The 27,671-nt window shown below is 36.3% G+C and overlaps 3 protein-coding genes across 15 annotated transcripts in view; all 3 read left to right on the forward strand.

The window, feature by feature from the left end:
• The window catches only part of LOC306859983 (rho guanine nucleotide exchange factor 10-like protein), a 49,418-nt gene extending 48,732 nt beyond the window's left edge, over positions 1 to 686 (forward strand). For all 12 annotated transcript variants that reach the window (XM_079401456.1, XM_079401462.1, XM_079401455.1 and 9 more), the window contains one exon: positions 1 to 686. This exon is cut by the window's left edge and continues 1,031 nt beyond it. The gene's annotated coding sequence lies outside the window, so the exon portion shown is untranslated.
• A 1,688-nt stretch (positions 687 to 2,374) lies between these two features.
• LOC306860083 (immunoglobulin superfamily member 21-like) lies at positions 2,375 to 14,163 on the forward strand (the record flags this gene model as incomplete). Its single annotated transcript, XM_079401607.1, has 10 exons — positions 2,375 to 2,613; positions 6,199 to 6,311; positions 7,560 to 7,681; positions 7,808 to 7,926; positions 8,918 to 9,033; positions 9,183 to 9,663; positions 10,729 to 10,829; positions 11,365 to 11,557; positions 13,965 to 14,003; positions 14,087 to 14,163. Exons 1-10 carry the CDS (start codon positions 2,556 to 2,558, stop codon positions 14,161 to 14,163), a joined length of 1,419 nt encoding a protein of 472 aa, XP_079257733.1. The 5' UTR covers positions 2,375 to 2,555.
• Positions 14,164 to 19,050: 4,887 nt separating this feature from the next.
• Positions 19,051 to 27,012, forward strand: LOC306859212 (short-chain dehydrogenase/reductase 3-like). 2 transcript variants are annotated; one of them, XR_013783283.1, is made up of 7 exons: positions 19,964 to 20,375; positions 23,292 to 23,435; positions 23,778 to 23,897; positions 24,638 to 24,876; positions 24,962 to 25,087; positions 25,237 to 25,665; positions 26,319 to 27,012. XR_013783283.1 is itself a non-coding variant. In XM_079400127.1 (6 exons), exons 1-6 carry the CDS (start codon positions 20,178 to 20,180, stop codon positions 25,319 to 25,321), a joined length of 912 nt encoding a protein of 303 aa, XP_079256253.1. In that variant the 5' UTR covers positions 19,051 to 20,177; the 3' UTR covers positions 25,322 to 27,012. The 2 variants fall into 2 exon arrangements, 1 of the variants encoding a protein (XP_079256253.1); XM_079400127.1 differs by having other exon boundaries at positions 19,051 to 20,375; positions 25,237 to 27,012.
• Positions 27,013 to 27,671: the final 659 nt, after the last annotated feature.

Here is a 27,671-nt window from a genome sequence, read left to right on the forward strand (position 1 = left end):
CTGTCACTTCCATTGTAAATGCCTCAGTGTAACCACCATTTGTGACAAAAAATTTACCCTTATGACTGGTTTTGTGGTCCAATGTCACATATTTACTTTTTTATAGAAAACGAGGGACAAGTTAAAAGTATTTTACTATTTTGATGGTAATACCCATAATGTCACAAATGCTTTTAAGAAAGCCGGAATATTCCTTTAACTTGATAAACAACCGCGCCATTCAATATTTGTCTGTGATAATAATAGCATGTGCTCTGTATATAATGTACCACAACTAAATATAAAACAAAATCTCACCTTTTGTAAATTTCACTAAATGACTGATACCACCAAATGATTGCATTTGATTATATCACATCTGCATGCGAGGAATCAGGGTAATTGTTGTTGTTGTTTTTTCAGATGTAATACAAAAGTAATCCTTAGTATGTATCTGAGCATTGGCTGTGACCCAGTTCTTTCTTGTTTAAACAATAAAATATATATTTTTTAATGCCGCACCACCAAAGCGGTGTGCACAGAAAAGTAAGGTAGCTGAATAGTCGGAGTCGGCCTATTTAAATGTGTTTTAATGTTATTTTAGTGTGAAATGTGATAAGGAGAAGCAAAGTCTTCGGTGTAGGTACTTGTGTCTGATTGTTCGCAGTGTCACTTTGTTAAAAAAAATTAAATCATGTTTACAATGATTGAAGTTTTTGCAATTTTTCCATTACTATTTCATTTCATTTAAAAGCATTTCATTTGATTTTAAACTGACTGAACGTTAAATGGTTTTGAAATGGCATTGTGTGTGAAGACCTGCTGTAAATTAATAGTGCAGAGTAATATTTTATGTTGAATCTCAGCATATTTTCAGCCTTTTATCTCTGGGCAGCCACTGCCAGCTCTCGCAGTAAACATATCAGCAAACGCAGTATGGCGCAGCTCAGGCAGTGGTTAATATATGCACGTTGTGACACTAGTGCTACGTGAAAAGGATGCCAAATCACATCTCTGGCAGACGTGAAGTAAAACTGACCTGTCAGGATTCAAAGGAGCTGTCAACAGTCACTCATCGTTCTTATAGTAGAAATTTTAATCTAATAATTTTGTGCTATTCCTGTTGTGTTTTTCAAGTAAATGACATGATGCATTTAATTCATTCTCAAATGCATCAAGCTAGGCTGTTATTGAATATAAAAGCTATTGTGTTTGCAGAAGAGAAACTTTGGTTTACTTTGAGGATGGTGTTTTTCCTTTATGTCAGTAAGTTACTTTTTTGATTAGTAAGGAGCCTCATTTAGTTTGAGGAGCTGTTAACTATGCTTACATCAAAGGCTTCTAATTAGAGATGTTTGATTGCTTTGTGTCTAGTGGGAAATCAAGAATCTCATTATTGCTAATTGAAGGACTTGATCAAAATAATGCCCCTCCTTTGTTAAACTTAAATAGAAGCACAATGTTCATACCTCTGTGACTATGGAGGATGTGCAAATAACTGTGCTACTACTACAACGTGTGTTGATTTAAGATGTGCTGTAAAGAAAACAAATCCTCTTACATTTATGGTAAAAAAAAATAAATAGCTGGTATAGTTTCAAGTATTCCTACCTATTTACAATTAATTTCTGATATTTTAATACATAAACCAGAACGTAACAGATATACATTTAACTATATAAATAAAACGTTAAATTAAAATAATTCCAATTCTGTATGTCACATAAGAACATACTACACTGTATTTTTTGACCCGCAAAAATCATACTTTGAACTTATTTTATTTTTTTATATTTTATATAGTGTGTAAGCAATTTAACAAAATTTTCCTATAGTATTTTTATATTACAATCTCTTAATATTTTTAAAACGTGGCTTGTGCTCCTCAGCGTGAATATACAGGAAAAGAAAAGAAAAATGAAAAGCTGCTGAGAGAGAGATGAAAAAAATAACCCAGTTTCTCTGGAAAAATGTCTGACCTGCTCCTCTATGATCACAATACACTGAGGAGTATCTAAACGTCATATAATGTGTATTTGTGTGAGTGCCAAAAACTGACAATCCATCCATTTGGCTTTCTAGCAGTATAGCCTACTGTGCATTAATAATCCTTGTATATTAGTAAACCAAATAATTTTTTCCCCATTAATGAAACGCATACAATTTCACAGGAAACACAAAAGCGTTTTTATACTAACCTTAATATGTAAATAACGCAGCATTAAGTGTTTTTCCCTGGCAGTCATTTGTTCAGGTTGCTCGAGGTTATATTGAGCGAGTGTGTGTGTGTGTGTGTGTGTGTGTAAGAGCGAGTGTGTGAGTATGAGAGTTAATGACTGCGCGCGCACGAGAGAATGAATTCATTCAAATCTGTTGCTCTGGTGAATCTCCGCCCGACGGAGCCCAGAGAGATACTGCTGCTGCTCCCTTAGAAGCACACCATGACAAACCACACGCAGAATCGCGACGAGTTACTCAATATTTCAGCTTTACACGGAGGATGACATTAACATAATATTAAGATGGAATACTGACTCTCTTGCGGCTTTGACTGATATTAAAATAACGCAAAAGAGATGAGTATAATTACTTTATCTTTGCTCCTGTGTGCTGACCTACTGGATTTTGTTATAGGTAAGTTTTACTTGAATTATGTATCATTTGAGCAGTCAGCTGTTTAAAGAACAGCTATAAAAGTCATACCATATTGATATTTTCTCTACACTTTAAGAGTCGCGCTTTGGACTGAATGTATAGTCTATATGTCTTTACTTTATACTGTAATGCCAAACTGCCTAAAGCACACCTGCAGTATATATTTACAGCCTCAGGCTATTCTGCTTCACTCTATATGAATGCAGTACTGATTGAATGATTTCTAGATTGAGGTGGCTTGTTCTTTAAACTCAGGTGCACTTGTTTAATGATTTTGATGGGTGGTTATTTTGAGGATAAAGCTTAATCTTTTGTCCTAACCCAGTTTTATGAGGGGTTATCTGCACTCTGAAATAATTAAATTTATATTTGCAGAACAGTAGTGCAGGAACATCTACAGGTTAAGAACAAGCAAATATAACATTATGTAATGAGTATTTTTCATTTGAGTAGAGTTCATTCTTTCTTTCATATGCATGCATAAGAGAGACAGAGCGCTTGTTCTTGACATGAATCAGTAATTGCAGCCATCAAACTCTTTACTATAACTTAATAATGCTGCCTTGCATCGTGCCATGTCTCATTCCCTTGAGTTGAGCACTTAATGTCACCGGTCAGATCATATTAGAGGTCCAGAAGCCTTGAGAAGTGCAACATTAGCAGTGTTTCTTTATTTGTAATCATAGATATGTTATTTAAGCCTTATGTGTTTTGCTTTAGTTCTCCAAGTCTTTATCAGATATCATATTCAAGTTTTATCATGATGTATATGATATTTGGACTTCTGTTTAATAAGGTTGACAGAATTGGAAGTTACACTGGAGTAAATTATAATAATGTTTAGTAAAGCTCATGATTTACAGCAAAGATTGAGGCAAAATGATTGAGACTAAATGTAAAGGTCATTCAAAAACAATATTGATTGGATGTTAATGTAAATATGGGTGTATAGAAAGAATACACGTCTCCTTAATTATATACATTGACCTAGCAATTAGTTTAACTGCTGTCATGGATTATTTTTTATCAATTTCTCCACTGTTTTAGACTGTATGATTAATTTATCATATTCACAGATAACACAAATGCCTTCTTGTGAGTACACTGGACATCTTTAATATACTCTAACCTTTGATATGCTTTTATGCATGTTTATATAATCAAACCGATTACTGAAATCATCACAGTGGCCCAACTAATCCTTACACCATTAACATTTCAAACCAACTTTGACATTTGACCAGAGATTGATTTTCTGTGATTTTTCCAAGATTATTGCAGTCTATAAAAGGTGCTTATGTGGTGTGGGTCTGTCATAAACCCTCAAAATTGACATGGTCTCCACTCACTAAGCCTCCTACAGGACACTCTGCAGCATTTGCTCAGTAAATGACGGCATGAAGAAGTGTGTGCTTGAGGGTCACAGGACATTCCCAGTGTCTTGTGCTGCATGTGGGGCAGCCGAATCACTTGGTTGATGGAGAAAATACCATGGATTAGGGAAAGAAGAAACACACACACACACACACACACTGAAAAAAATAATCCATTCACTGACGTCACAGTTAAAAAAGCCAATACGGTGGAGCAGTGGGATTTTGTAGGTCAGTGAATTTGTGACAGATTATAGGCAGATTGCCTCCCACTATGATGCCGGTGCTCGGTACATGGTGACTGTTTCAATGGAACTGCAGCACTCAGCAAGACACGGCTGCTTTTCACGGTTGTTCAAGATATGAAAGCATTTCATGCTTTCTGTCTGATGTTGGTAAAACATTTGGGTAACAATTGTAAACTTGGACAGGGACAGTGCACTGGCGGCACTGATGGCTGGAAGACTTGGAAGAGATGAAATATAGCTTTAGATCTTGAAGAATCTAACTGCACAAAGAATCAATCTTTGTGACAGCCATTATGTAATACTGTAATGCTCTGAACAATGTGTGTGTGCAGCATCTTTTCAAATCCATTCCAAACAGATGGGTGTTTGATTTATGGTGTAGCATCTATAGTCTACTTAGCTTTGTTTTTTGTTTGTTTGTTTTGTTTTGTTTCACTTTACTTCTTTTGATTTTACTTTTTATGTCTTTACATTTTGTTTGATTTTGCAGTATTTATAGTGGATTTTGCATTGCTTTGTTTTTTGTTGAGTTTATTTTTTGTTCAGCTTTGTTTCACTTTGTTTCTTTTTTGTTTACAATTTATTTTGCTTAGCTTTGGGGGTTTTTTGGGGGGGGGGTTCACTTCATTTTCTTCTTCATTTTACTTTTTGTTTCTTCGTTTTAATTTTGTAGTATTTTAGTTTTTAACTTTTTATTACTTTACAGTTTCTTATTTTTCTTATAGCTTTGTTTCTGTTGTTTAGTTTTGTGTTTTATTTCACTTTGTTTCTTTTTAGTTTACTTTGTTTTGTTTCTTTACATTTTGTTTTATAGCATTTATAGTGTGTTTTGCTTTGCTTTTTGTTTAGTTTTTTGCTTAATGTTATTTATTTGATCTTTTATTTTGTTTCCTTACATTTTGTTATTTTGCTTTGCTTTGTGTTTTGTTGTTTTGTTGTTTAGTTTTGTGTTTTGTTTCACGTCGCTTAATTTCATTTTACTTCCGTTTCTTTAACTTAACGTTTTTACTTAGTCTCTTTATATTTAATAAAATTTTGTTTTAATTTGTTTCATTTAATCAGAGAGGTACAATATATTACAATACCTTTTATTGTATATTTAACTTTTTTAATAATAATAAGTAAGAGTAAATCAATGCAAAAAAACGATGGAAGTTAGGAACATTGCCAGCAATATAGATATTGATTTTAAGTCAGTTTATCTGGATCAATGTCATTACAAGCAGAGTTTGTTGAATAATGGATACTCAAGGATACATGTCACATATGGGCTGATTAAAGTCTGTTATTTATCATTTATTTTAAAGTTTATTTTTATAGAATAATTTACTTTGGTTTTTGGTTCTATTTAGTTTTTTGTTTATGCTTTTTTATTTTGCTGCTTTGTTTTGCTATAGTTGAGCACAAACAAAATCAATTAATATTAATATGTCTGTAATACAGACATTTTTTTAAGAACAGTTTTTTTTTCTGGATCAATGTCATTACAAGCAGAGTTGGTTGAATAATGGATAATCAGGTATACCTGTCAGGTAAGTGCTGATGAAAGACTGATATTTCTTGCTGTGAGGAGATTAAAAATTAATGAAACATAGCACAGAGACATCTTCTTGCGGACTTCTCACAACATCCATTAATATTGTTTTTTGCAATCATGCTTTTTGATCTGAAATATTCACAACTTGGATCAAGAGCTCATTATATGCTATAATTTCACTGTCATTGCAGTATGACCTCTCTTGAGGGAGGTTTATATTGCGTTCTTCAAAAACACACAAAAACAAGTTTTGCTAACTTATGACTTAATGATTTTAGAAATGAGGAGAGCACTGTAATTTGGCTAGGACTCGTTGCTGGTAATTTGAATAGGATTTTAAAGGAGGGCTGTGCAATTGGAGGATGTAATAATGCATTCAGAAAGTGACACTGCTATCTTTTTCCAGGTTATTTAACAGTCACCATTGAGCCTCTCCCTCCTGTGGTTATGGGGGACACAGTGACTTTGAAGTGCAATTTCAGGACGGATGGCAACTTACGAGAGATTGTGTGGTTTCGGGTAAGTGGGGTCCGAGCTTCATCTATGCATGATACACCTTTTATTTCAGCATCCTGGAAAAAAATAATCACTTGTTTTTCAGTGTGCTAGTTTTTGTGCCTTTTCAAACTCTTTTAGGTTGTTGTTCTGTTGGCAAACTGACATTGTGAGAAGAGAAGCTGTCAAAAATATGAAAATATATTCAGGATTAAGAGTAAACGGCTCAGTGATTTTAGGACAAGCTGTTTTCATTTTGTCGTCACACAGAGACATAACTGTAGCAGTTTTGATGAGCCAACGGATAAAACATTCAATTAAACACATCAGTATGCAAATATATTTCCATGACATTTTAAATAAGACTCTGCCACATAATTTCCAATATATCATATTTTTATTTAATTACTTAGAAAATCATGAATTATTTTTGCTTTTCTGCATCTATCCCCCTGCACTGGAAATCATACAAAGGTCACATTCTAATAGTGGTCCCATAAACTATTAAAAATGTATTGATGTCTCTGTATTAGATAACAAAACATCAAACCATTTTTTTTATTTTTCAAAATTAAATATTTGACACCAACTGGTAAAAACTTACTTTATCTTAAAAGCAATGAATTTGCTTTGAACCTAAATGTCTGCCAGGAGCATAACTGTAAATGTGGTTGTCAGATGTTAATGGATCTTGTCCATAGTTAATAAGATGATACATGTACTAAAAACCACTTTGACATCAACTGGTTAAAATTGGCTCAGAAAAATGAAGCTATTTCTGAACTTACAAGAACTTGCACCATAGATGTCAGTTGCGTTAATGCTGAAGTTATCTTATACATTGAAATTCATACATTTTAAAGCATGATTTTAGCCCAGATGACAGCTAAACTTTTACGTGAAATAATCAAGCATTTGCTGGAAGAAGTTATATAGTGTACGTTAAATGTCTTTGAGAGCTTCTTTTGAAAACTGTTTAATATTCTCTTCAAGTACAAAATATATGAGCAAATGAATACTGCCAGTGGTGTTTAGCAAATGTATATAAATGATTAAAAAGAGTCTCCCTAGCAACTATTTTTCCCTCATAAATATTTTAGCTTTGTTTGTAATGTTTCACACTTGAATGCCGAAAAATATAAACTATATACTCTGCAGGGCATAACCATGCTCAGTGTTTTAAAAGTCTGAAGTGTTTAAACATGTAATTGTAATTTTCTGTCAACTTTCTTTTAGCCTGTACATGATAGTATATTGTCATTGCTTTCAAAGGTGACGGAAGGTGGAACATCAAAACAGAAAATTTTCACCTACGACGCCATGTACAACACCAATTTTTCTCACATGGAGGACTTTCGCAGACGAGAGGACCATGTTTACCAGTCAACTGTCAGGTTATAGTTATATCCAGCGGAGCACAGTTTATAGTGGATATTATTTGGCTTTCCTCTCGGCACGCACAGTGCTATTTTTATGACTGCTGTTATGTGTTTAGACAGATTGTTCCTCACTGTTCTCAGGCTCCCTGAGGTTCAGATGCAAGATGATGGACCATATGAATGCCATGTGGGGATCTATGACAGGGCATCTAGAGAGAAGGTGGTCTTGGCATCTGGGAGTATCACTCTTAATGTCATGTGTAGGTTCTAGTTATAAACCATCATACATAATTTTTACGTTGTAGCATTGTATGTGGTCAAAAAAAAAAAAAGCAATGATTTGCTTTAGTATCTGGTTGGGTCAACAAAATCCATTATATTCTGTCATTAACTGCCACAGTTCTTCTAAAAAATCATGTTCTTTCAAACCTGTATGACTTTATTTCTTTTGGGAACATGAAAGAATAACTTTGGGCCCAGCTGACATTCATTGAATTAACAAAAATATCTTAATTTGTGTTGCACACAAGAAAGAGGTTTGGAACAACATGAGAAAGAGTAAAAGATGACATAATTCTCATTTTTGTGTGAACTATATCTGTAACCTGTGGGGGGAAAAAACATATCAGTGCACTTTTCCGTTGTATGAAAGGATTCTCTGTAAATGTAATAATGATAATGGAAAATTCATGATTAACTACTTTATAAAGATGCTTATTTTGATTCAGCGCTGTTAATATAATAACTGTGTGTATATCTTTTCGGTATCAGAACCAGGGCAATATTTTAAATTCTCATTCTCTTTCTTAATTGCTTGTGCAAGTACCTACATGCCCATAAAGTCTGGGAATATTCAGCAGGGTATTCATGCAATTTCCCTCTGCATGTACTTGTAAATTAATACGTTTCAATCAGATGTAATATGCCGTGACATGTAAGTGATATATGAGCTAGAGTTAATTTAATGGCAGCTAAGAAATCATCAGAAAGATTTCACATGGATTACTGACTTAAAACAAGAGATTTTGCTATTGTGATATAAATCTTGCTAACTAATGCACTTTGCTTATAAACTGAAATCTCATTAAATGAGGATCTCCTGGCTTGCGGTCTGAAGCACAAAAGTGCCCTTGAGGGAAAGATACTAATAATTACTTTGAATGCTACACTGTCATCTCTGCTTATCTCTTTGAATTGCTGGTGTGAAGCTATTGATTTATAATGAGTTTTCAATGTCTTTGTTTCTCTCAGCTCCACCAAAATCAATATCTGTTGAGGCAGCAAATCAGCCAGCTCGATTCAGTCGCTACGAGGCTCAAAATTTCACGCTTGTTTGCATTGTAACTGGAGGAAAACCTGCCCCCGTGGTTAGTAGAGGAATTAAAAACAAGCTATAAATAACAATTAAAACCTAAATAAAGACGGACATGTACAAAGCAGAGGTTATTTAAATGGAAATGTGTTTATTTGCCGTTTAGTTGTAACTTTTCATAATTATTTCTTCACCCAAACTCAGGTGTACTTCAAGAGGGATGGAGAACTTATTGAAGTCCTTCCTTTCACGTCTACTGAGAAAGTGGAAAACAGAGGCTTGCTCACTGCCATGGATAAACAGCCGCTTATCAGTCGAGAACTGGATGATACAAAAGTGCAGAAGTCTCTTTCTTTCCTGGGCCCTTACAGTGAGCCGGTGCATCTGGATAAGGACCGGCCCCAGCGCAGCTACACGTCAAGAGCCCCTGGTCAGGAGGAAGCCAATCCTACCACAGAGGTCATCCCAGAGACTGTGATCAGCCGAGAGTTTCCCCGCTGGGTGCTGAGCTCAAGCCCGATGTATTATTTCAACCATACGCAGTCTGAGCTTCATGATGGTACTTTGGAGATCCAAGCTATGCTGATCTGGCACTTAAACCCACAGCTGGACAATGAGGCTCTGTTCACCTGTGAAGTCAAGCACCCTGCTCTTTCCATGCCCATGAAGGCAGAGGTTACGCTCTGTGAGTGTCACTTTATATACGTTACCGAATACAGTTACTGAGGGGGTCTAAAGGCCCCTTCGCACCAAGGATGATAACTATAAAGATAGTGATAAAGATATAGGCCTAGTTCTAAAAATCGTTCTCAGTATAGAAGAATAGCAGGGCCCACACCATAGCTATAACTATAAAGGCACAGAAAAACGATATCCTTGGAATCACTTTCCAGTTGTTAAAATAAATAAAACAGATAAACAGATATCATCCGCTGGTGTGGACACTAATATAGTTATATTTATAGTTATCGTTCTTTGTGGGAACAGGCCTTAAGTATGTTTATTAGGGTCTCACAATATATGAGTTTTTTATGTAATATTTTAATCGTGTTTGCTCCTTTTTCCTGTTTTTACATTTAGATTACCTTTACTTTAATGTCAACATTTACTTAATCTTCAAGTTTAGCAACACTATTAAATGTAATCTTTATCAAATTGCAAAATGAATATACATTTTTTATTATAAATTTGTGATGCCTAAATTCACTTTAAAATGATTGATTTTACTTATTGGTCTTTAAAAAAAATAAAAAATAAATAAATATATATATATATATATATATAAATATATATATATATATATATGTGACTTATTTTTATATATTTTTAATGCTAGTTACTGTTACCACATGACTAAACCTTACTGACTGTTTACACAGGGTATAACAACTTTTAAAAAAATGGTAACGATTTGATCATTCTTGTACATTTTTGGGATCCCCTCCCCCCTCCTTTTTAGACTAAAAAATTACCAACATACAAAAAATTGCTCATATATTTCTTGTTTTGCTATATTATTACCAAATATTGGATTTCTTTTGGGAACTGATTGATTGTAGGCCTCACTGAACTAAGCACATTGCCAAAATTATCCACGCTAACAGTCAGTTCCAAGAAGTAATACAAAACCTGTGTGTGTGTGTGTGTGTGTGTGTGTGTATATATATATATACATATATATAAATGGAAGACTTGACTCTCTGCCTCCTCTGACATAATGACATCACTTTTGTTTCTCACTGTTTACAAGCTGCTCCAAAAGGCCCGAAACTCTCTGTGGCACCAAGCAGAGCGATAGTAGGAGACACAGTTCGCATCAAAGTGGAGGGATTCCAAATGGGGCCCAAAGCGGTACAATCATGAAAAAAGAAATGTTTCTAGTATATAAAGTGGCGCAAAATAATTATTTGCAAACAATGCAACTAGTAGCAGTGACTAGTACAAGTAGCAGTGATTCATGTTTTTGCCTCAGCAGAATATGCCTACTCTAATTTGAATGCACAGCAACAGTAACGGCTAATGTTTTACATTATAATGCCTACCAATGTCTTTCAGAAATGTTGAACCAAATAATTAAGTTGCTTTTGATGATTTATAGTGTACCTTAAATGTCTTTGAGAGCTTCTTTTGAAAACTGTTTAATATTCTCTTCAAGTACAAAATATATGAGCAAATGAATACTGCCAGTGGTGTTTAGCAAATGTATATAAATGATTAAAAAGAGTCTCCCTAGCAACTCCTCATAAATATTTTAGCTTTGTTTGTAATGTTTCACACTTGAATGCCCAAAAATATAAACTATATACTCTGCAGGGCATAACCATGCTCAGTGTTTTAAAAGTCTGAAGTGTTTAATGAATATTTGAGTTTTCTCTTTGTGCTACAGAATAAAGTGTTTCCAGAGCCTCTGTTCACATGGACACGTGTGGGAGGACCTCTGCTGGATGGAAGTGAAGAGAGATTAGGGAAAGTACTGGTTCTGGAGAGAGTCCCAGCTGAGCTCAACGGATCCATGTATCGCTGCACGGTCCAAAACCCATTGGGATCTACCAACACTCACACCCGCCTCATAGTATTTGGTCAGTTTACTAAAAGATGCATCACACATAATTCTAGTGGTCTGTAGCCAAACTTAGATGCCTCATACTGTTCAGTTTCTACCTAAGATGTGTCTGCTTCACAATGCTGGATCCACATCTGACGCTCAGAGTGACTTGTCTTTATCCAGCACTCGCATACATTAAAAAGTTCAGACCATTCCCAAACATCCTTATTTCTCACAGTATTTTGTTTGTACTCAGTAATTAAATGCCCCATACTGTTTAGTGAGATATAATCTCAGTAAGCTGTTTATTTTCAAAAGACATCACAGTGTTTGATCAGTTGGCAAAAAAAAAAACAAAAAAAAAAACTGTGCACACAAACTGTATAGTAGGTTTTTGATAGCAGCATGCATAACCATTCATGGACTTAAAGTTGCACTTGGTAATGTTGTTTCTCATTAACATGTTTTCTTTTTCGGAGTGTCTGTTTACACAAAGTGCAAAAAGCCCACCTTGTTGGCAGAAGCTATTTACACTAACTCCGCCCACCAACGTGTGATTGGGGCAGTCAACTCTACAAAAGTTGCTTGATAAATGTCAAGGGCAATTGTGTAGATAGTAAAACATGTGCTTTTTGACACGATAGACCCGGGTTTGAATCCACTGTTGGCCGAACTTTTTTTCTTCCTTTTCAAATCTCATATCACATCAGATATTATTATAAGGCAGTTATTTTCTATAAAAATAAAGGAAATAATCAAAAAGTTGAAAACAAAGTATTGGGTAGGTGTAGGGGGACTTCCATTTAATAATTTGAATTAAAATGATAATTTACACTCAATACATTATTATTGCATACTTTTTATATAATGCACTACAATACTGAGGTGCAGATAATTGACACTATTTGCAATGAGTAGTATAAATAGCAAAATCCTGCTATTTGAACTATTTGCATTTATATCGCTAAAAATGCTGCTATTTTCACTTCGTGTAAATGGCATCGAATTGAGCGAGCCATTGCCTTCCTTAAAAAAATATGTTTATAATCTTGCAGAAGAAGAGGAAGATTTCAGTCATATCAACAAAAGCTGTTTTCTTTTACATAAAGCAGGCAGCTTCATGGTGGCCACCATGTTGAGATCACATGACCAGCTAATACTATTCAAATTTCAATATCCTAACTGATTTTGGACATTTTTATTTTAGCTAAAACAGAGCACTGAAGTGATCATTTTACCTGGAAGTTAGCATCACCCTGGTTCCCTTGACAAATAGGATTTATTCACAGACTATTGGATTATTACACAAAATAAACTCTGCGCGCGCATGAACGTAATCTACGTATTAAGCGTTGTTTACGCTTAGGCAAAAGCGTGCGTATGCGTTATGATACTCTCTAAAATGGCGCACAACGTAATTTGGGGGAGAAGTATGGTTGAGTAAATTGTTATTTTTGTTTTCTTTGCGCAAAAAAAAGTATTCTCGTAGCGTCGCAAAACTGAAATTGAGCCACTGATGTCACATGGACTGTTTTACCGATGTATTTACTACGTTTATGGACCTGGGAACATTTCAGTTGCGTTGCTGTCTATGAAGGGTCAGATAGCTCTCCGATTTCAGCAAAAATATTTTAATTTGTGTTCCGAAGATGAACGAAGGTCTTACGGGTTTGGAACGACATGAGGGTGAGTAATTAATGACAGAATTTTCATTTTGGGGTGAACTAACCCTTTAAGCTTCTGACATCTCTTTCAGTCTTTAAAAAAAAACACGTTTTAACATTCAAGTTACAGAAGCTGGCAATAGTGCATGTATAAACACAATGAGGCAGTAAAAGTAGACTAGTTAAAAGAGTTTACCTGTTAAGTGTGATGATTTTTAAGCCCAAAGTATACAATACCTCGGCCATCGGCGTTCCACGACAGTCTGTGCCTGTTTGCTGTCCCTGACCTCTGTAGTCCCATTTAGCCACTTGTTAGCAACCACCTTTTTCAAGACATATAAAAGCTTTTCAAAAATCACAAGGGTGTATTAATAATGTTTTTATTTCAGAATAAAATATGAAAATAAATTGAGCTTGTGGTAAACACGCCTTATTTTATGCATTTGACTGAAACCCATTAAAAAAAACAGTGACTTGACAATAGAACCCTTAAAGTGCTAAAATGCCAACTTTTTTTGGTTTTTGGCCTGCAAAAATCCCTTAAATGGTATTATGGCAGAATGCAAATAGAGGAATACAATGGCATTAACTGCTAACTCACTTTTGCGTGATGGTACACGTGCACCACTAGGTGACTGTAAAGGTCCATGATGACCAGAATATCAGCAAGTTCAACGTAACCAAACTACCGAGTGCACCTTTAAGATGACATATTTCTATGCTTTTTTATTTCTGTTTAAACTTTTACGGTAAACAACTTTTTTTTTCTTTTTACAGAAAATCCCAGGATCAAGAAGGAGCCTGAACATCTGAACTGTAAGGGACAAAAACATACTACACATGACATATCCAACAGTATTGTAGATAAACTCTCACCATGACTGTTAAATGATTTTCAGATGGCGATTCTGCTGGAGACATGCTTGGGCCCTCGCTGATGCTGCTGCTGTTGTCATTGACTCTGGAGTTAACATGAGCACTATGGGATGTGCTTTAAATTAGTACCCTCTCTGATACTCTGTCAGCTCCTCTGCCATCTCTCTCGCTGTCCAGCAGCTACGCTATAATCCAGGACTGAGATTGCTGCAGAGAAATATGTGCTCAGAATGAGAACAATAAACTCAACCCTCCCTGACCACCCCAACCATGAGACAACGGTTCAGCTCAGTTTGTTCCGCACCTGTTTTGTCACAATACAGTGACATATTCATGCTTTGACTTATTTTTTTACATTGTATTTGTGCACAGCTGTGTTGCAGAAAAGGATTAGAGTGAAGTGGAATTGGACGGCCCACATAGCCTACAGATAATCCTGGACATACATTACAGCTTTCCTCATTCTAAACAGCTTATTGTAATATCATTTCATTAGGGCCCAAGCCAGTAAGGCGCAGGGCCCTATTGTTCTTCTAAGGATTATTATTTTTTTTTTTTTTTTTTTTTTTTTTTTTTTTATTTCAATCATCCGGGCACTTTTGGGGGCCTTAACGTGCCCGAAAACTCTCGAAAATTGGCACGCACGTTGGAACCTGCGGCCATTAGGACGCCGCTGAGGCTGGGACCCGGGCGTGGCACAGGGGCTCTACGGCGCCCCCTGGAAAATTGTCAGAAAGCTTGATGTATAGCTCACACATACTTGCACGTATTCATATGAAACTCGGTACACATATAGAACTCATTGAGCCGAACAACTTTCGCGCAGCATGTCATAGGCTCCGCCCAACAGGAAGTCGGCTATTCAGGGCTGTTTAAAAAGCGCATGCTCTGGAATTTGATATACTCCTCTGAGGATTTCCATACGATTGCCACCAAACTCGGTGAACATGATCTCAAGACATTGGGGACGCTAAATTGCGAAGATATTTTTGATATGTCGAACGGTTTGCCCGTGGCGAGGCGATGAAGTTATGGCGAAAAATGAGACCCAGGAAATGCCTAATAACGTCCACATACATTGTATGATGTTGATCAAACTCCAGTGGTTTGTTCGTTGTATGATGCCGATCGGATAGATGTGACTATTATGACTGAAAGTTATAGCGCCACCAACTGGCTGCAGGAAGTGTGTCGTTTTCAAAATTATTTGAATTCAGCATCTTATTTTTACTCGATTTGCTTCAAACTTCACCAGAATAATGTCAAAACACGGCCGATGTAAAACTGTGAAGGGAATATTGATATCTAAAATTATGTTGCCATGGCAACGTGTCAAAGTTGAAAATTCGTTTCTGGTGATTTTGAGGCAGATAACATGTTTAGAATGTCATGAAACTCAACACACATATCCATTTTAATGATAGTTAGACACTGGAAAAACCTCATAAACGGGCGTGGAAGAGGCACTCTATAGCGCCACCTTTTGTCAAAAATGGGGGGGTTAGTTTTAGCTACAGACACCAAACTCGGTACATAAATTGTTCTTATTAATCCGGACAACTTTCTAATTTACAGTCATTAGCTACGACCAACAGGACGTCGGCTATATTTATTTTAATGTGGGTTTTTTTTTAAAACGGGCTGTAAACAAATTCATACTCCTCAAAGCAGAAACACGTAAATCACACCAAACATTTTTTCTCATGATGCCAAAATACTGAAGATGCTAAATTGCGGACGGATTTAGGATATCTTGAACGATGATTTAATGGCAATTTATTAAAGTTACAGTAAAAAAGAGATTTTTTTTTTTTTTTTATCTTTTAAGAGCAGCTTCCAAACACTTCATAAAAAATTACATACACAGAACAATACAGTCTGAGGATATGTGATTAATTTCATGAATTTACAATACACTATGCAGAGGAGAAAATTTAAAAACTATCAGACAGTTGTTACAATGCTTCTATGAGTGAGAGTTCCCTGTCAGCCTGCAGCTGAGTGAGGGGGTGGGGGTGGGGTGTGAGTGACTGTGTGAGTGACTGTGTGGATTGAGGAGCTGGGTGAGAGAGAGAAAGAGAGAGAGGGTCTGTTTTTTTTAAATCTTTAAAAAATGCTTATAAAGCATTAAAGGTTTTCATAACACTTTATAATTAAGTCTCAATTGTTAACAGTAGGGAATGCATTAATTAACATGAACTAACAATGAAAAATATAATTTTTTACAGCATGTTAATTCTTCATTGATAGTATGAACTTACAATGAACTAACAATGAACAAAATATTTTTAATGTTAGAAAAATAGTCATGTTCAAAAGAGAAACTTTAAAATTTAATAATATATTAACACATTTTGGAATTAATATTGATCAACATTAAATGGAATATAATTATTAATGATTATATATATATAATGATAGCTACAGACACCAAACTTGGTACATAAATTGTTCACATTAAGCCGGACAACTTTCTAATTTACAGACATTAGCTACGACCAACAGGAAGTCGGCTTTTTTTTTTTTATGTGTTTTTTTTTTTCAAAACGGGCTGTAAACAAATTCATACACCTCCAAGCAGAAACCACAAATTCACACCAAACACAGAACAAGACAGTCTGAGGATATGTGATTAATTCCATGAATTTACAGTACACTATGGCGAGAAGAAAATTTTAAAACTTATCAGAGATATCCTGTCACTGTGCTTCTAATGTGTGCGGTAGGTGACTGGGTGAGTGACTGACTGTGTGAGTTCAGTGAGTGTGGAGGGGGAGAGAGAGAGAGAGAGAGAGAGAAAGAGAGAGAGAGAGAGAGAGAGTCTGTTTAAACTTCTCAATAAAATCCTTAAAAAATGCTTAAAGCATTAAAGGTTTTGATAACACTTTATAATTGAGTCTCATTTGTTAACAGTAGGGAATGCATTAATTAACATGAACTAACAATGAAAAATATATTTTTTAAAGCATGTTAATTCTTCATTGATAGTATGAACTTACAATGAGCTAACAATGAACATAATATTTTTAATATTAGAAAAATAGTCATGTTCAAAAGATAAAACTTTAAAATTTAATATATTAACACATTTTGGAATTGATTTTAAACATTAAAACATTGATTTCAACATTAAATGGTATATATTTATTAATGATGTAAATTAACAACAGTTAAATAATGTTGTTTTTTAACATTGGTTAATTCACAAATAACATTAAATATTAACAATATATTTTTTACTTTATTCATTTGTGTTAGAAAAAATTATTCATTTTAGTTAATGGAAAAATAAATCATTAAAAAATGCTTATAAATCATTAAAACCTTTGGTAACTATAATAATTTCTCATTTGTTAGCATTAGTAAATGCATTAACTAACATCAACTACCAATGAAAAATATATTTTCATAGAATTTAAAGTTTTATATGTTGTTCTGTGTGTGTGTGTTTCACAGAGTTGATGGTTTGGATTAACCCTTTAATTGCCGTATCCCTTAAAACCAAACTGCCAGAGGGTTACTGTGATGCTTGTGCTCGCTGGGCACCGTTTTATCGATGCCACCGGGGTGGCGTATGCTGACGGCTTGGGCCCGTCATCGCTGCTCGCAGCTATATTTAATATTGTTCTTTATATCCGAGCTGTTGAGTGCAAAATTATGGAGCGATTTTTGTGCCAATATTTATCAAACAAATCCAGTGTTTTGCAAATAAACACAATCTGCTTTGCAAAGAAAAACTCGACTTTCAAACAAACGCAAAGTGATTTTCAAATACAAAACTCTTTGAGAGAAAATGCAGAGGTATGGACAAATATATGTATTGTGTGTTATAACTGTGAGACTCATTTGCCTTTTATTATGTATCTATTATACATTTGCATCGTTTTGAATGTTGAACAATTGTATCAATATATATGTATATTCTATATCCCGCGATCCAACAGAGGATAAGAGATACGGAGTATGGATCAGTTTTTATAGGGAAAGACAGCCTAGTAAAAATTTTATCCAGGTCACCTCTGATTTTTGAACTAATCAATCATGTTAACAACTTTACAGCACTTGTTGTGAATTTCACTGACACTGTAGTAGGGTCACTTTGTGAAAACATCTAAATGGTTAATAGATCTAGTAAGACAGAAACTCACCTGTTCCCCACTCATATTGGTCTGAAAAGGTAAAGAGGTGTTTCAGGTCTCGGGAGACTAGCGTAAATTGACCAACAGCGCCATCTGCTGTTTTGGGAAAGAAAGTTGCTCAATCGCACATGTGAGAAAATCTGCCCGCATTCGTGTGAGAAAATCAAGCCAAGTTTCCTCATAAAAAGGCAAATGAGTCTCACAGTTTGTAACACACAATACATATATTTGTCCATACCTCTGCATTTTCTCTCAAAGAGTTTTGTATTTTAAAATCCCTTTGCGTTTGTTTGAAAGTCGAGTTTTTCTTTGCAAAGCAGATTGTGTTTATTTGCAAAACACTGGATTGTGTTTATTTGCAAAACACTGGATTTGTTTGATAAATATTGGCACAAAAATCGCTCCATACAAAATCATTTACTTGATATCATGGCTGAAGCTATTGAATGTTGAGAATGAGATTCACCTACTGCATATGACCTCTAGATGACGGTATAGATCTTCAGACCTTTTTTATACCTAAAATGTCCATAGACCCTTTTGGCTGGTGCGCACTGAGAAGTTCCTCAAGCAGTTATGTAATGCATTATAGCGCAAAGTCATTATCTCTGCAGTGAACAAGGTGTGTTGCTACACGTGATACAGAATAATTAAAGGCAACTTTTGAAATTAATTTAAATTCTTTTTTTTCTGTTTATACAAAATTCGTACAAAATGTAAAAGATGGTGTTACAGTTTACAACGTCCAATTAATTATTATAAAATAATAAGATTAACGCAAACTTCCGCAAATAAATACTCAGGTAATGAATGACCTGGTTGTGACGTTTGGAAGGGGCGTGTATGTCGACGCGAAATATGGCGGCAAACAAGTCGGTTGTGAGTGGTAATGAGCGATGCAAAATTATTGTAATTTTATTTTATGCACAATCAAATTTGGGGACACAAACACAAGTGCAACTTTAAATTTTGGATGAGCAATGTTCGAGGCCGCTGTAAAATGACTAAACAGATACTTTGCTAGATTAGGGTAATGACCCAGCTAACAAAAATATGTTTTAGTAATGGTCCCAAAGTTATAAAAACTAATTCTGAATGTTCTCTGAACGTTCAAAATGTCAATTTTTCCATTTTTAATTAAAAATATTTTCCCTCGGTTTTTTGAACGTTAAGGGAACATTCCATTTTTATAATTTTGCAAACATTATGTGAATGCTACATTAGATGAATGTCCATAAACAAACATTGTATGAAAAAAACCCTCTATTAATAATGCTTTGTGCTATTTTAAGAACAGAACGTTCATAACATTGAAAAGCGAGAACGTTCTCTTAGCTGCGGAGCTCGATATTTCCATTTGAAGGCCGCATTTGGATTCTTGCTTGTGAGATGAACCTTTTTTCACATGAATTCGAAGAGCAGCATTAAACTGTACAGATATTGTAAATAGCCGAAATGCCGCGTGAAAACGTCTAAGGATGCTTGAAAGTTGGATGACAAAACAGATGCACATTACTAATGAGTCTCACAGCAGTTCACATGATGAGTGATCAGCATGACTTCACGTATAATGAGAGGATAACAGTGTAGCATAAATTATGAATAAATGTTTCACTAATTATCTCTCTCAATCTTCGTAAGACACTTGAGTTCCGTCCCGCCTCTTGTGCGCACGGAGACCGGCTGATATTATACCGTTCTCCATAGAGAGAGAGAGAGAGAGAGAGAGAGAGAGAGACGTCTCACATGTGACAGTTCTTCATTCGTAGGTAGGTAAGACACTTGGCACGCTGATGGACCTCCTCTGTTAGACCTGCTCGCACTTTAAGGGACTTTCTTCTTACAGACCAGGAGAGCAGGACGCATTTCCAGTTACTCAGATAACTTAAGCGTGCCTTTTGACAGCTGACAAGTTACAAGCACTCGCTTCTTTTATTCCACAAACTCGACAGAAAAATCGGACTATCTGAAAGTCATGATGGAGATGAAGGTGCTGGGATGCGCGTTGCTTTTTCCTCTCCAGATCTTATTTTGCTTATTGAGGGCGATCGTGCGCTTCTTTACGCGCCAGAAGCGCAGAGATCTGGGCGCTGATGTGGTCCTGATCACTGGAGGTGGAAGAGGAATCGGCCGTCACCTGGCTAAAGAGTTTGCCAAGCAAGGAGCAAGAAAGGTAAGGTTGCGTTAGTGTTTTTATTCGGTGTAACGCAATTCATTACGATGTTATATACTCACATGCTCTTTGTAATTAAAAAAACAACAACCGAGTGCAGTCTTGATCAAGGACCGCCTATTGAAAATGAATTTGAGCTTTTTAAAGAAATAAATGTATTAGTATTAGTATGCATCTAATGTATTGTGAAATGTAAAATTCTAAAGCGCAATCTGAGGTTAGTCTCGCGCAACACAAACTGTAATTTGGCGCCATTAACAACGCTATTGATTAGCTAAACAAACGTAGCCTATTTATCTACAAAACTTTTTTAAGAGAACAATAAAGTTCTGTGATATATTTGCACAGACATATAATAAAATGAAACATAACAAGGCTATTTATCGCCGTCACGGAAAGCGCGCACGCGGCGTACAGTTGTTATGGTTACCTCATCTGGCGAATGCCACTTCTCTTCGTTAGCGTCTACAGGTATTTGGCGACAGGTGAAAATAGACCACGCCCTGTTTGTAATATCACTATCAAAATTGCTCACTTGCTGACATGGATTAAGTTATAAAATGTGAATTTTTATAACTCCTACAGTACTCACACATAGGGCCTACGTTTTAAAGTAAGCTCAGCTCAGATCTATGTGCCTATAAGAAACTTCCAAATGTGAGTAGGACATTTTCTGTTACATAATTGATTGGTTTGTTTATTATTTTAGCATTACTGACAACCAAACAAAACCAGTAAGGGTCATGTTTACCTGATTTATTCACATTGCAGTAAACACACCTTTTTGGTTATGTAAATACACTTTGAAATGGCCGAGTTTGTCCTGTTGGGGCACAGTGTGGTTTAGTCAGCGCAGTCAACAGAAGATAGTGACCTGTTGCTGCCCTCATCTGAAGCCTTGAGTTCTGTTTCATATTCCTCCTGCACACAAACACAGGTGTTTCCAAAGCCTTTATGTCTTTACAAATGCCCAACAATGGGCTGCTGACAGGCACGGCTGTTTTGTTGAACTCAAATCATGTGTGACTCTTTAACCTTCCAGGGAAGTTCAAACTCCCCAGTCGTACAGGATGTCACAAATCATCTTATTTATTCTGATTATTGTTAATGAATATAAAACTGATTTAAACTTACTATATCACTCTTCCCAAGAATAGAGTAACACCACTAAAAGCTCAAGTGTCAGGAATACATTAATAGTGTGCGTGTGAGGGAGTGAATGTATATGTGCTGCATTCATGTGTGTGAATGTGCGCCCAACATGTGTAGGTGTGTGAATGGATCAATTGCAAGGGGTGTAGTAGGCAGAGAAGCACCTTGCAGATTGGTTACCACAACCAAGTTCATTGGCAGGTCAGCCAGCTTTTGCAGAGCAGGGCTGATGATGTCATTTGTGTTATTGTGTGGGCTGCTTACGGCTGAATCCCAGAGGAACAGAATCAAACGGAAAGCCAATGGAGCTGAAGCTGTGTATAAAAAGTCAAGTCAAGCAGACACATGTTAGGCCTCCTCAATTACATATTGATCAAATATGTGTTTTATTTCCCTAAGAGGGGATTCAAATAGGATGAACATCTTTCCTTATTATCTACTGCATTAGTCTGTAAGTTTAGAAACCTTGAACAGCATTCAAATATTTTAAAAGTACATTTATAATTATGAAGATCTGCTAAGTTAATGATGAAGGATGAGGTATAAAGGTGGGAAGGTAAAGGTGAATAGAGGCTGGCACTCCCATACTCCCAGCTGGGCTTTGGCCCATGCCTGACCCCTCTGGGCCAGCACTAATGAGGGGGCGTTAGACTGCCCCTGCCCATGTCTCCCGGTGGCTCTGCTTGAACCTTTACTGATAATGGGACGCTCACCATGTGCTGTTGTTTGTGACATTGGTGGGACATGAGTCAGGCAGTATGTCACATGAGAAAGCACATCTGTTGCTTGCTTGCCCTGTTTCACTCTGCCCCTCTCAAAATTAGATTTTATATAAAGACAATTTAGCCAATTTTAGTACTATTAACACTTTTTAATTGCACTGTGACTATATATTGTCCTACATAGGATTGTGGGGATAATGGAGACTCTGCAGAATCTCGACCCATAGGCAAGGAAACACCCTGGATATATTAGTTTTATTTTATTTTATTTTATTTCATTTCATTTCATTTCATTTCATTTTATTTTCCAGTTGTCCCATGTAGGGTTACCAGAGATGCTGGAGCATTTTCCTGGCAAACAGGGAAGTACCTTATATGGATTATTTTTTATTTTATTTATTTATTTATTTTTATTTTATTTTTATACCCTGGATAGATTGTTTTTATGTTATTTTATAATACCCTAGATGGATTATTTTTTAATTTAATTTAATTGAATTATTCTGTACTGTCACAGTGCAAGAAAACAAACAACAAAAAACGAAAAACAATTGGGGTGACCCGGACACGTTCTTGACAGGTTATGTGAGATTCCCTAAATTAATGCTCTCCCTTGAGAGGCTTTGAATACTGAAGGATTCCTCAGAAAAAGTGACTGTTTTATGTATGTTTGTTTATGAGGTGGATTGAGATCGACAGGATGGGGAGGGGGCGGACTCATCCTTGTGTTCATTACCTCTCGCTGACCTTGCTGAGTGATGGATCTAATAGCCAGAGAGTTAACCGACCTACACAGCCTGATCCTGTCCTCTATCACTCTCACTGGCTCTCCCTAAACCTCGTGTGCAATGATAAGGAAATACTTAATTCAGTAACTCCTTAGAGAACTTATACATCAATGTGTAGCAATCATGCATAATACATCACAGGGTTGGAGAGAGTTGTCCCTCAGCTTACAATGTAAAAACTCCTCCTGTTGTCTTGAAAAGTGTAAATTATGTTATGCATTTACTTTACACCAATCATGATTTTCCTCCCTCAGGTGATTTTGTGGGGCCGCACAGAGAAATGTTTAAAAGACACATGTGAGGAGATCTCCATGACCGGAACAGAGTGCCATTACTTTGTGTGCGACGTGGGCAACAGAGAGGAAGTGTACCAGCAGGCCAAAGTGCTCAGGGAAAAGGTATGTTGAAACTCTTCATGCCTTGTCTCAAGAGATCAAAAAATATATTTTAGCCAAAAGGACTTTACATTTGAATGACCCCGTCTTCAGCAGCTAGTCCTGTGGCTTTTGCTTGGGTACATCCATCCACAAGACTGTGAGGCGTCTTATTTGTCATTTTAGGTTTCAGAAGGGTGCTCTCTAGCACCCCCTTTGTGGCTGCTAGGGTCTAGGCTAGGGATTTTGAAGTATTTTAATGCCAAAGACTCCCATATATAGTGCTTTCTTGTGTGGTACCCTTGTTCATGTTGTTTTCTAAAATTAAATAATTGCATTATTTATATTTATTTTATTTTCACACAGGTCGGGGATGTCACCATTCTTGTCAATAATGCAGCTGTTGTCCATGGAAAAAGTCTTATGGACAGTGATGATGACGCACTCCTGAAAACCCAGCACATAAACACACTTGGACAGTTCTGGGTAAGAGACTAATCAATATCTTAACTTACTCACTGCTCGCATGACTGTCAATTTAGCGTAGTGCAGCAACCGTGCTTTGAACCTAACACGACTCTAGATACTCCTTTGTGTTTTGCAGAACATTTTTCAGTTACTTAACGTTAAGTCACTTGGCATGCTGTAATTCTTGGAAGCGTAATTCCTCATCATTAAGCATGTTTTTGCCAAGAGAGAAAAAGTAACACTGCATTCCTCACATAGAACAGTCAGAGACAACAAGAGAGATTCACAAACAAAAGCGAACGGTTTTAACAGAACTGGTGGAATAGTAAAACTTTTAGAAGAAAATGGACTGCCCGGAAGATCTAGGCTACACACAGTCATGCTTTTTAGGACACATTCATAGTCAATGAGAACAAGAGCTGATCATCTGAGACTTAGTAGTAGCTCATGCTGAGGATTGCTGTAATATATTGTTGCTCTAATCTCAAACACATGGCGTTTTCTGAATGCCAGTTTTATATAGAGTTTTGCAGAAGAGCCATCATCTGACTTGAGATCAAACACTGAATGCAGGCTCATATTTCTGCTGAGCCGGTCAAATATGCTTGTTGACTTTCACCAAAGGTAGTCTAGAGAATACTAGACAATTAACACATTCCCGACCCCAAAGTTCTGAAGCTTTCATTGTTATTGTTGGATTTTCCAGAAGATGATTGAGGGAACAGAACAATGTGTAATTGTGTCTGTCTCCCCCACAGACCACGAAAGCATTTCTGCCTCGCATACTGGAGCTCTGCAACGGCCACGTGGTGTGCATTAACTCCATTCTCTCCCTCTCCTCCATCCCTGGAGCCATCGACTACTGCACGTCCAAGGCCTCGTCTTATGCCTTCATGGAAAGCCTGACGCTAGGCCTGCTGGACTGTCCAGGAGTGGGCTGCACCACGGTGCTTCCCTTCCATACTGACACAGAGATGTTCCAAGGCATGAGAGTTAGGTAATGATCTGCTAGTGCTGATAAACATGAAGACCTAGTTCAAATTTAAAAATGTGGTTCATCATTCAATGAATTCATGTTTTAGGTTCCCTAAGCTGTTTCCTCCTCTGAATCCTGAGATGGTGGCTGAGCGCACTGTGGAAGCTGTAAGGACCAACACTGCCTTTGTTGTCCTGCCATGGACCATGCACTTTCTTGTCATCCTTAAGAGGTGAGACTATCACTGTTGTAGGAATCAGAGCAGAATAACATATTTATATTCACAATTCATTATTTCATCAAAGATTATTCATTATTCTGTGCATTATATATTACGTATATTTCAATTGGCTGCACATAACGTCTTGATTTTTTCCACAGTCTTTTGCCCCAGTCTGCCCTGGAAGAGATCCATAAGTTTTCAGGAAGCTACACCTGTATGAACACATTCAAAGGACGGACTTAAACTTAGACGCAGTATGACTGTGAAAAATCCTCAAAACCATTTTTTTTACGCAAAGCAAGCACTACGTCCAGGAACATCAATCTGTTGCTTTGTGGACGCAAAAAAAAAGACTGTGAAAGGGTCATTGGGAACAGCGTATCAAGGTGGTTTGTTTTCCCAGGAACTGCTATGTCTGCGAGATTTACGTGGATAAATTTGGATTTGTTGCCCTATACTGGACTGCACACAGGCATGTAGGTGAACGTGTTCTTTGGATATTGTGATAGTAAGGAGCACAGACTGTTACAGTTAAACGGATAGTTCACCCAAAAATGAAAATTACCCCATAATTTACTCACCCTCAAGCCATCCTAAGTGTATATGACTTATACAATTAGAGTTCTATTAAAAAATGTCCTGGCTCTTCCAAGCTTTATAATGGCTCGAGATTTTGAAGCCCAAAAAAGTGCATCCATCCATCATAAAAAGTGCTCCACACTGCTCCAGGGGATTCTGAAGGCCTTCTGAAGCAAATCGATGTGTTTGTGTAAGAATAATATCCATATTTAAAACTTTATAATCTCTAGCTTCCACTAACTAGAGAGTGGCATTCCAGCAAAACAAAACACCAGTCACGAATTAGAAATACAAAAATAAGGATTTGTAAAGAAAAATGTCAAAGGATATCAATATAAGCCAAGAGGAGACTGGTTTTCCTTTTATGTAAACAAAACTTGGTTCTCAAGAGACTAGCGTATTCTTATTGGAGCTTACGCTACGCCTTTGTCCTACGTCACCTGTTGGAACGCCACTCTCTCGTGAACGTTCATACAACAGTTAGCAGAAGCTAGAGATTACGGTTTATAAAGTTGTAAATATGGATATTTTTCTTACACAAATGCATCAATTCACTTCAGTAGGACTTTATGTGGAGCACTTTTTATGATGGATGGATGCACTTTATTTTGCTTCAAAATCTCAAGCAACATTCACCGCTGTTATAAAGACGAAGAGCCAGGACATTTATTTAATGTAGCTCCATTTGTATTCGTCTGAAAGAAGAAAGTCATATACACATAGGCTTGAGGGTGAGTAAATCATGGGGTAATTTTCATTTTTGGTTGAACTATCCCTTTAATAAAGAAATGATTCTTACAATGCTCTGAGGTTTTCATCAGGGCTTGTTTGCCCTTGTAAGGTGTGACATGGGAGTTTTATAGATTTTCACTGATTTTAAGAACATTTTTGTAACAAAAGTCAAAGTCAAGTCTTCAACCACATACGGCAAATGTATATATATTTTTCCAAATATTTATATTTTTAAAGTTGCTAATATAGATGTTAAAATATATTTACATCAACATTAGTAAGTTTTAGTTTTTTTCTCATTTATCTTTTGGCCATTTTTTATATTTCAATCCAAACGTAATACTGTCCAAAACATAATTTAAAAAAAAATTTGATTTTTGCATTTACTCAAGTTAAGATTGTAAGTGTATGTTCTTTCTCAAAGTATATTTTGAAATATATTTTGGTTTAAACTAAATATATTTTGAATTTAAGCAGTACTGTTTACCTCATATATTAGAAATATATTTTGGCCAGGGAAAAAAAAAAAGTATATTTTTTTGCCGTATGGGACTTGTTTAAAGTAATTCCAGCATGTCTATCTTCATATTACTGTCAACTTCAAATAAACAGTATTTGAGCTTAAAAAAACCATGGTGAGTGTTATTTTGTGGGTGTTCATGTTGGTTTGAAAACAGGGAAGTGTCAGCCCCTGGCAGTGCGCTTGTTCGGTCTCTGCCAAAACTCACAGGCATTTCATGGTCAGCATTCCACCACTGCAGGCCAGCCAATCGTGAGCTCATTGTACACTAGGCAGGGTTGTCATAACACTAACTCCGCTAAACAGGAAAGCACACTGGAGAGGGGTCAGCCACTGGAAGGTTAATAGATGAATCTAGAACTTGTCATTTTATTCAGCTTTGTCACTCACACCTAGCTGAACAGCTGATGTTTGCAGACACCAAACAGATGGGTAGGTAATGCAGTGCCTGTTCACAATTTTCTCCTACACCTCGATTTGCCAAATTGGATGCAAGATCTAAGACTGTGTAACCTCATAAAATCAAATCTACAGGCAGATGTCTTTCGGCATCTTTCCCTCAAATTCTTTCCATGCGGTGCATCCCTGCTGCAGTATTAGAAGACAATATAGTGTTATCAAAGCACACTGGGGACTGAAACTGATATACAACAGGCACGAAGCAGCTATTGCAATTATGTGATTACCAATTCACAAAACATTCTTCATTCTACACTCTGCTGTTATTTTGTGGCTGAAAGGAAAAGTTACTTTCTGATAAAC

This window comes from Barbus barbus (genome assembly GCF_936440315.1).
Source record: "Barbus barbus genome assembly, chromosome: 40".
NCBI lineage: Eukaryota > Metazoa > Chordata > Actinopteri > Cypriniformes > Cyprinidae > Barbus > Barbus barbus.

Excerpts from the sequence above, each read along its gene's own strand:
- LOC306859212 (XM_079400127.1), top strand. The coding sequence starts at position 20,178 with ATGATGGAGATGAAGGTGCTGGGATGCGCGTTGCTTTTTCCTCTCCAG. Across the intron at positions 20,376-23,291 it reads CCAAGCAAGGAGCAAGAAAG|GTGATTTTGTGGGGCCGCAC; the intron begins GTAAGGTTGCGT and ends TTCCTCCCTCAG. Across the intron at positions 23,898-24,637 it reads ACACACTTGGACAGTTCTGG|ACCACGAAAGCATTTCTGCC; the intron begins GTAAGAGACTAA and ends TCTCCCCCACAG.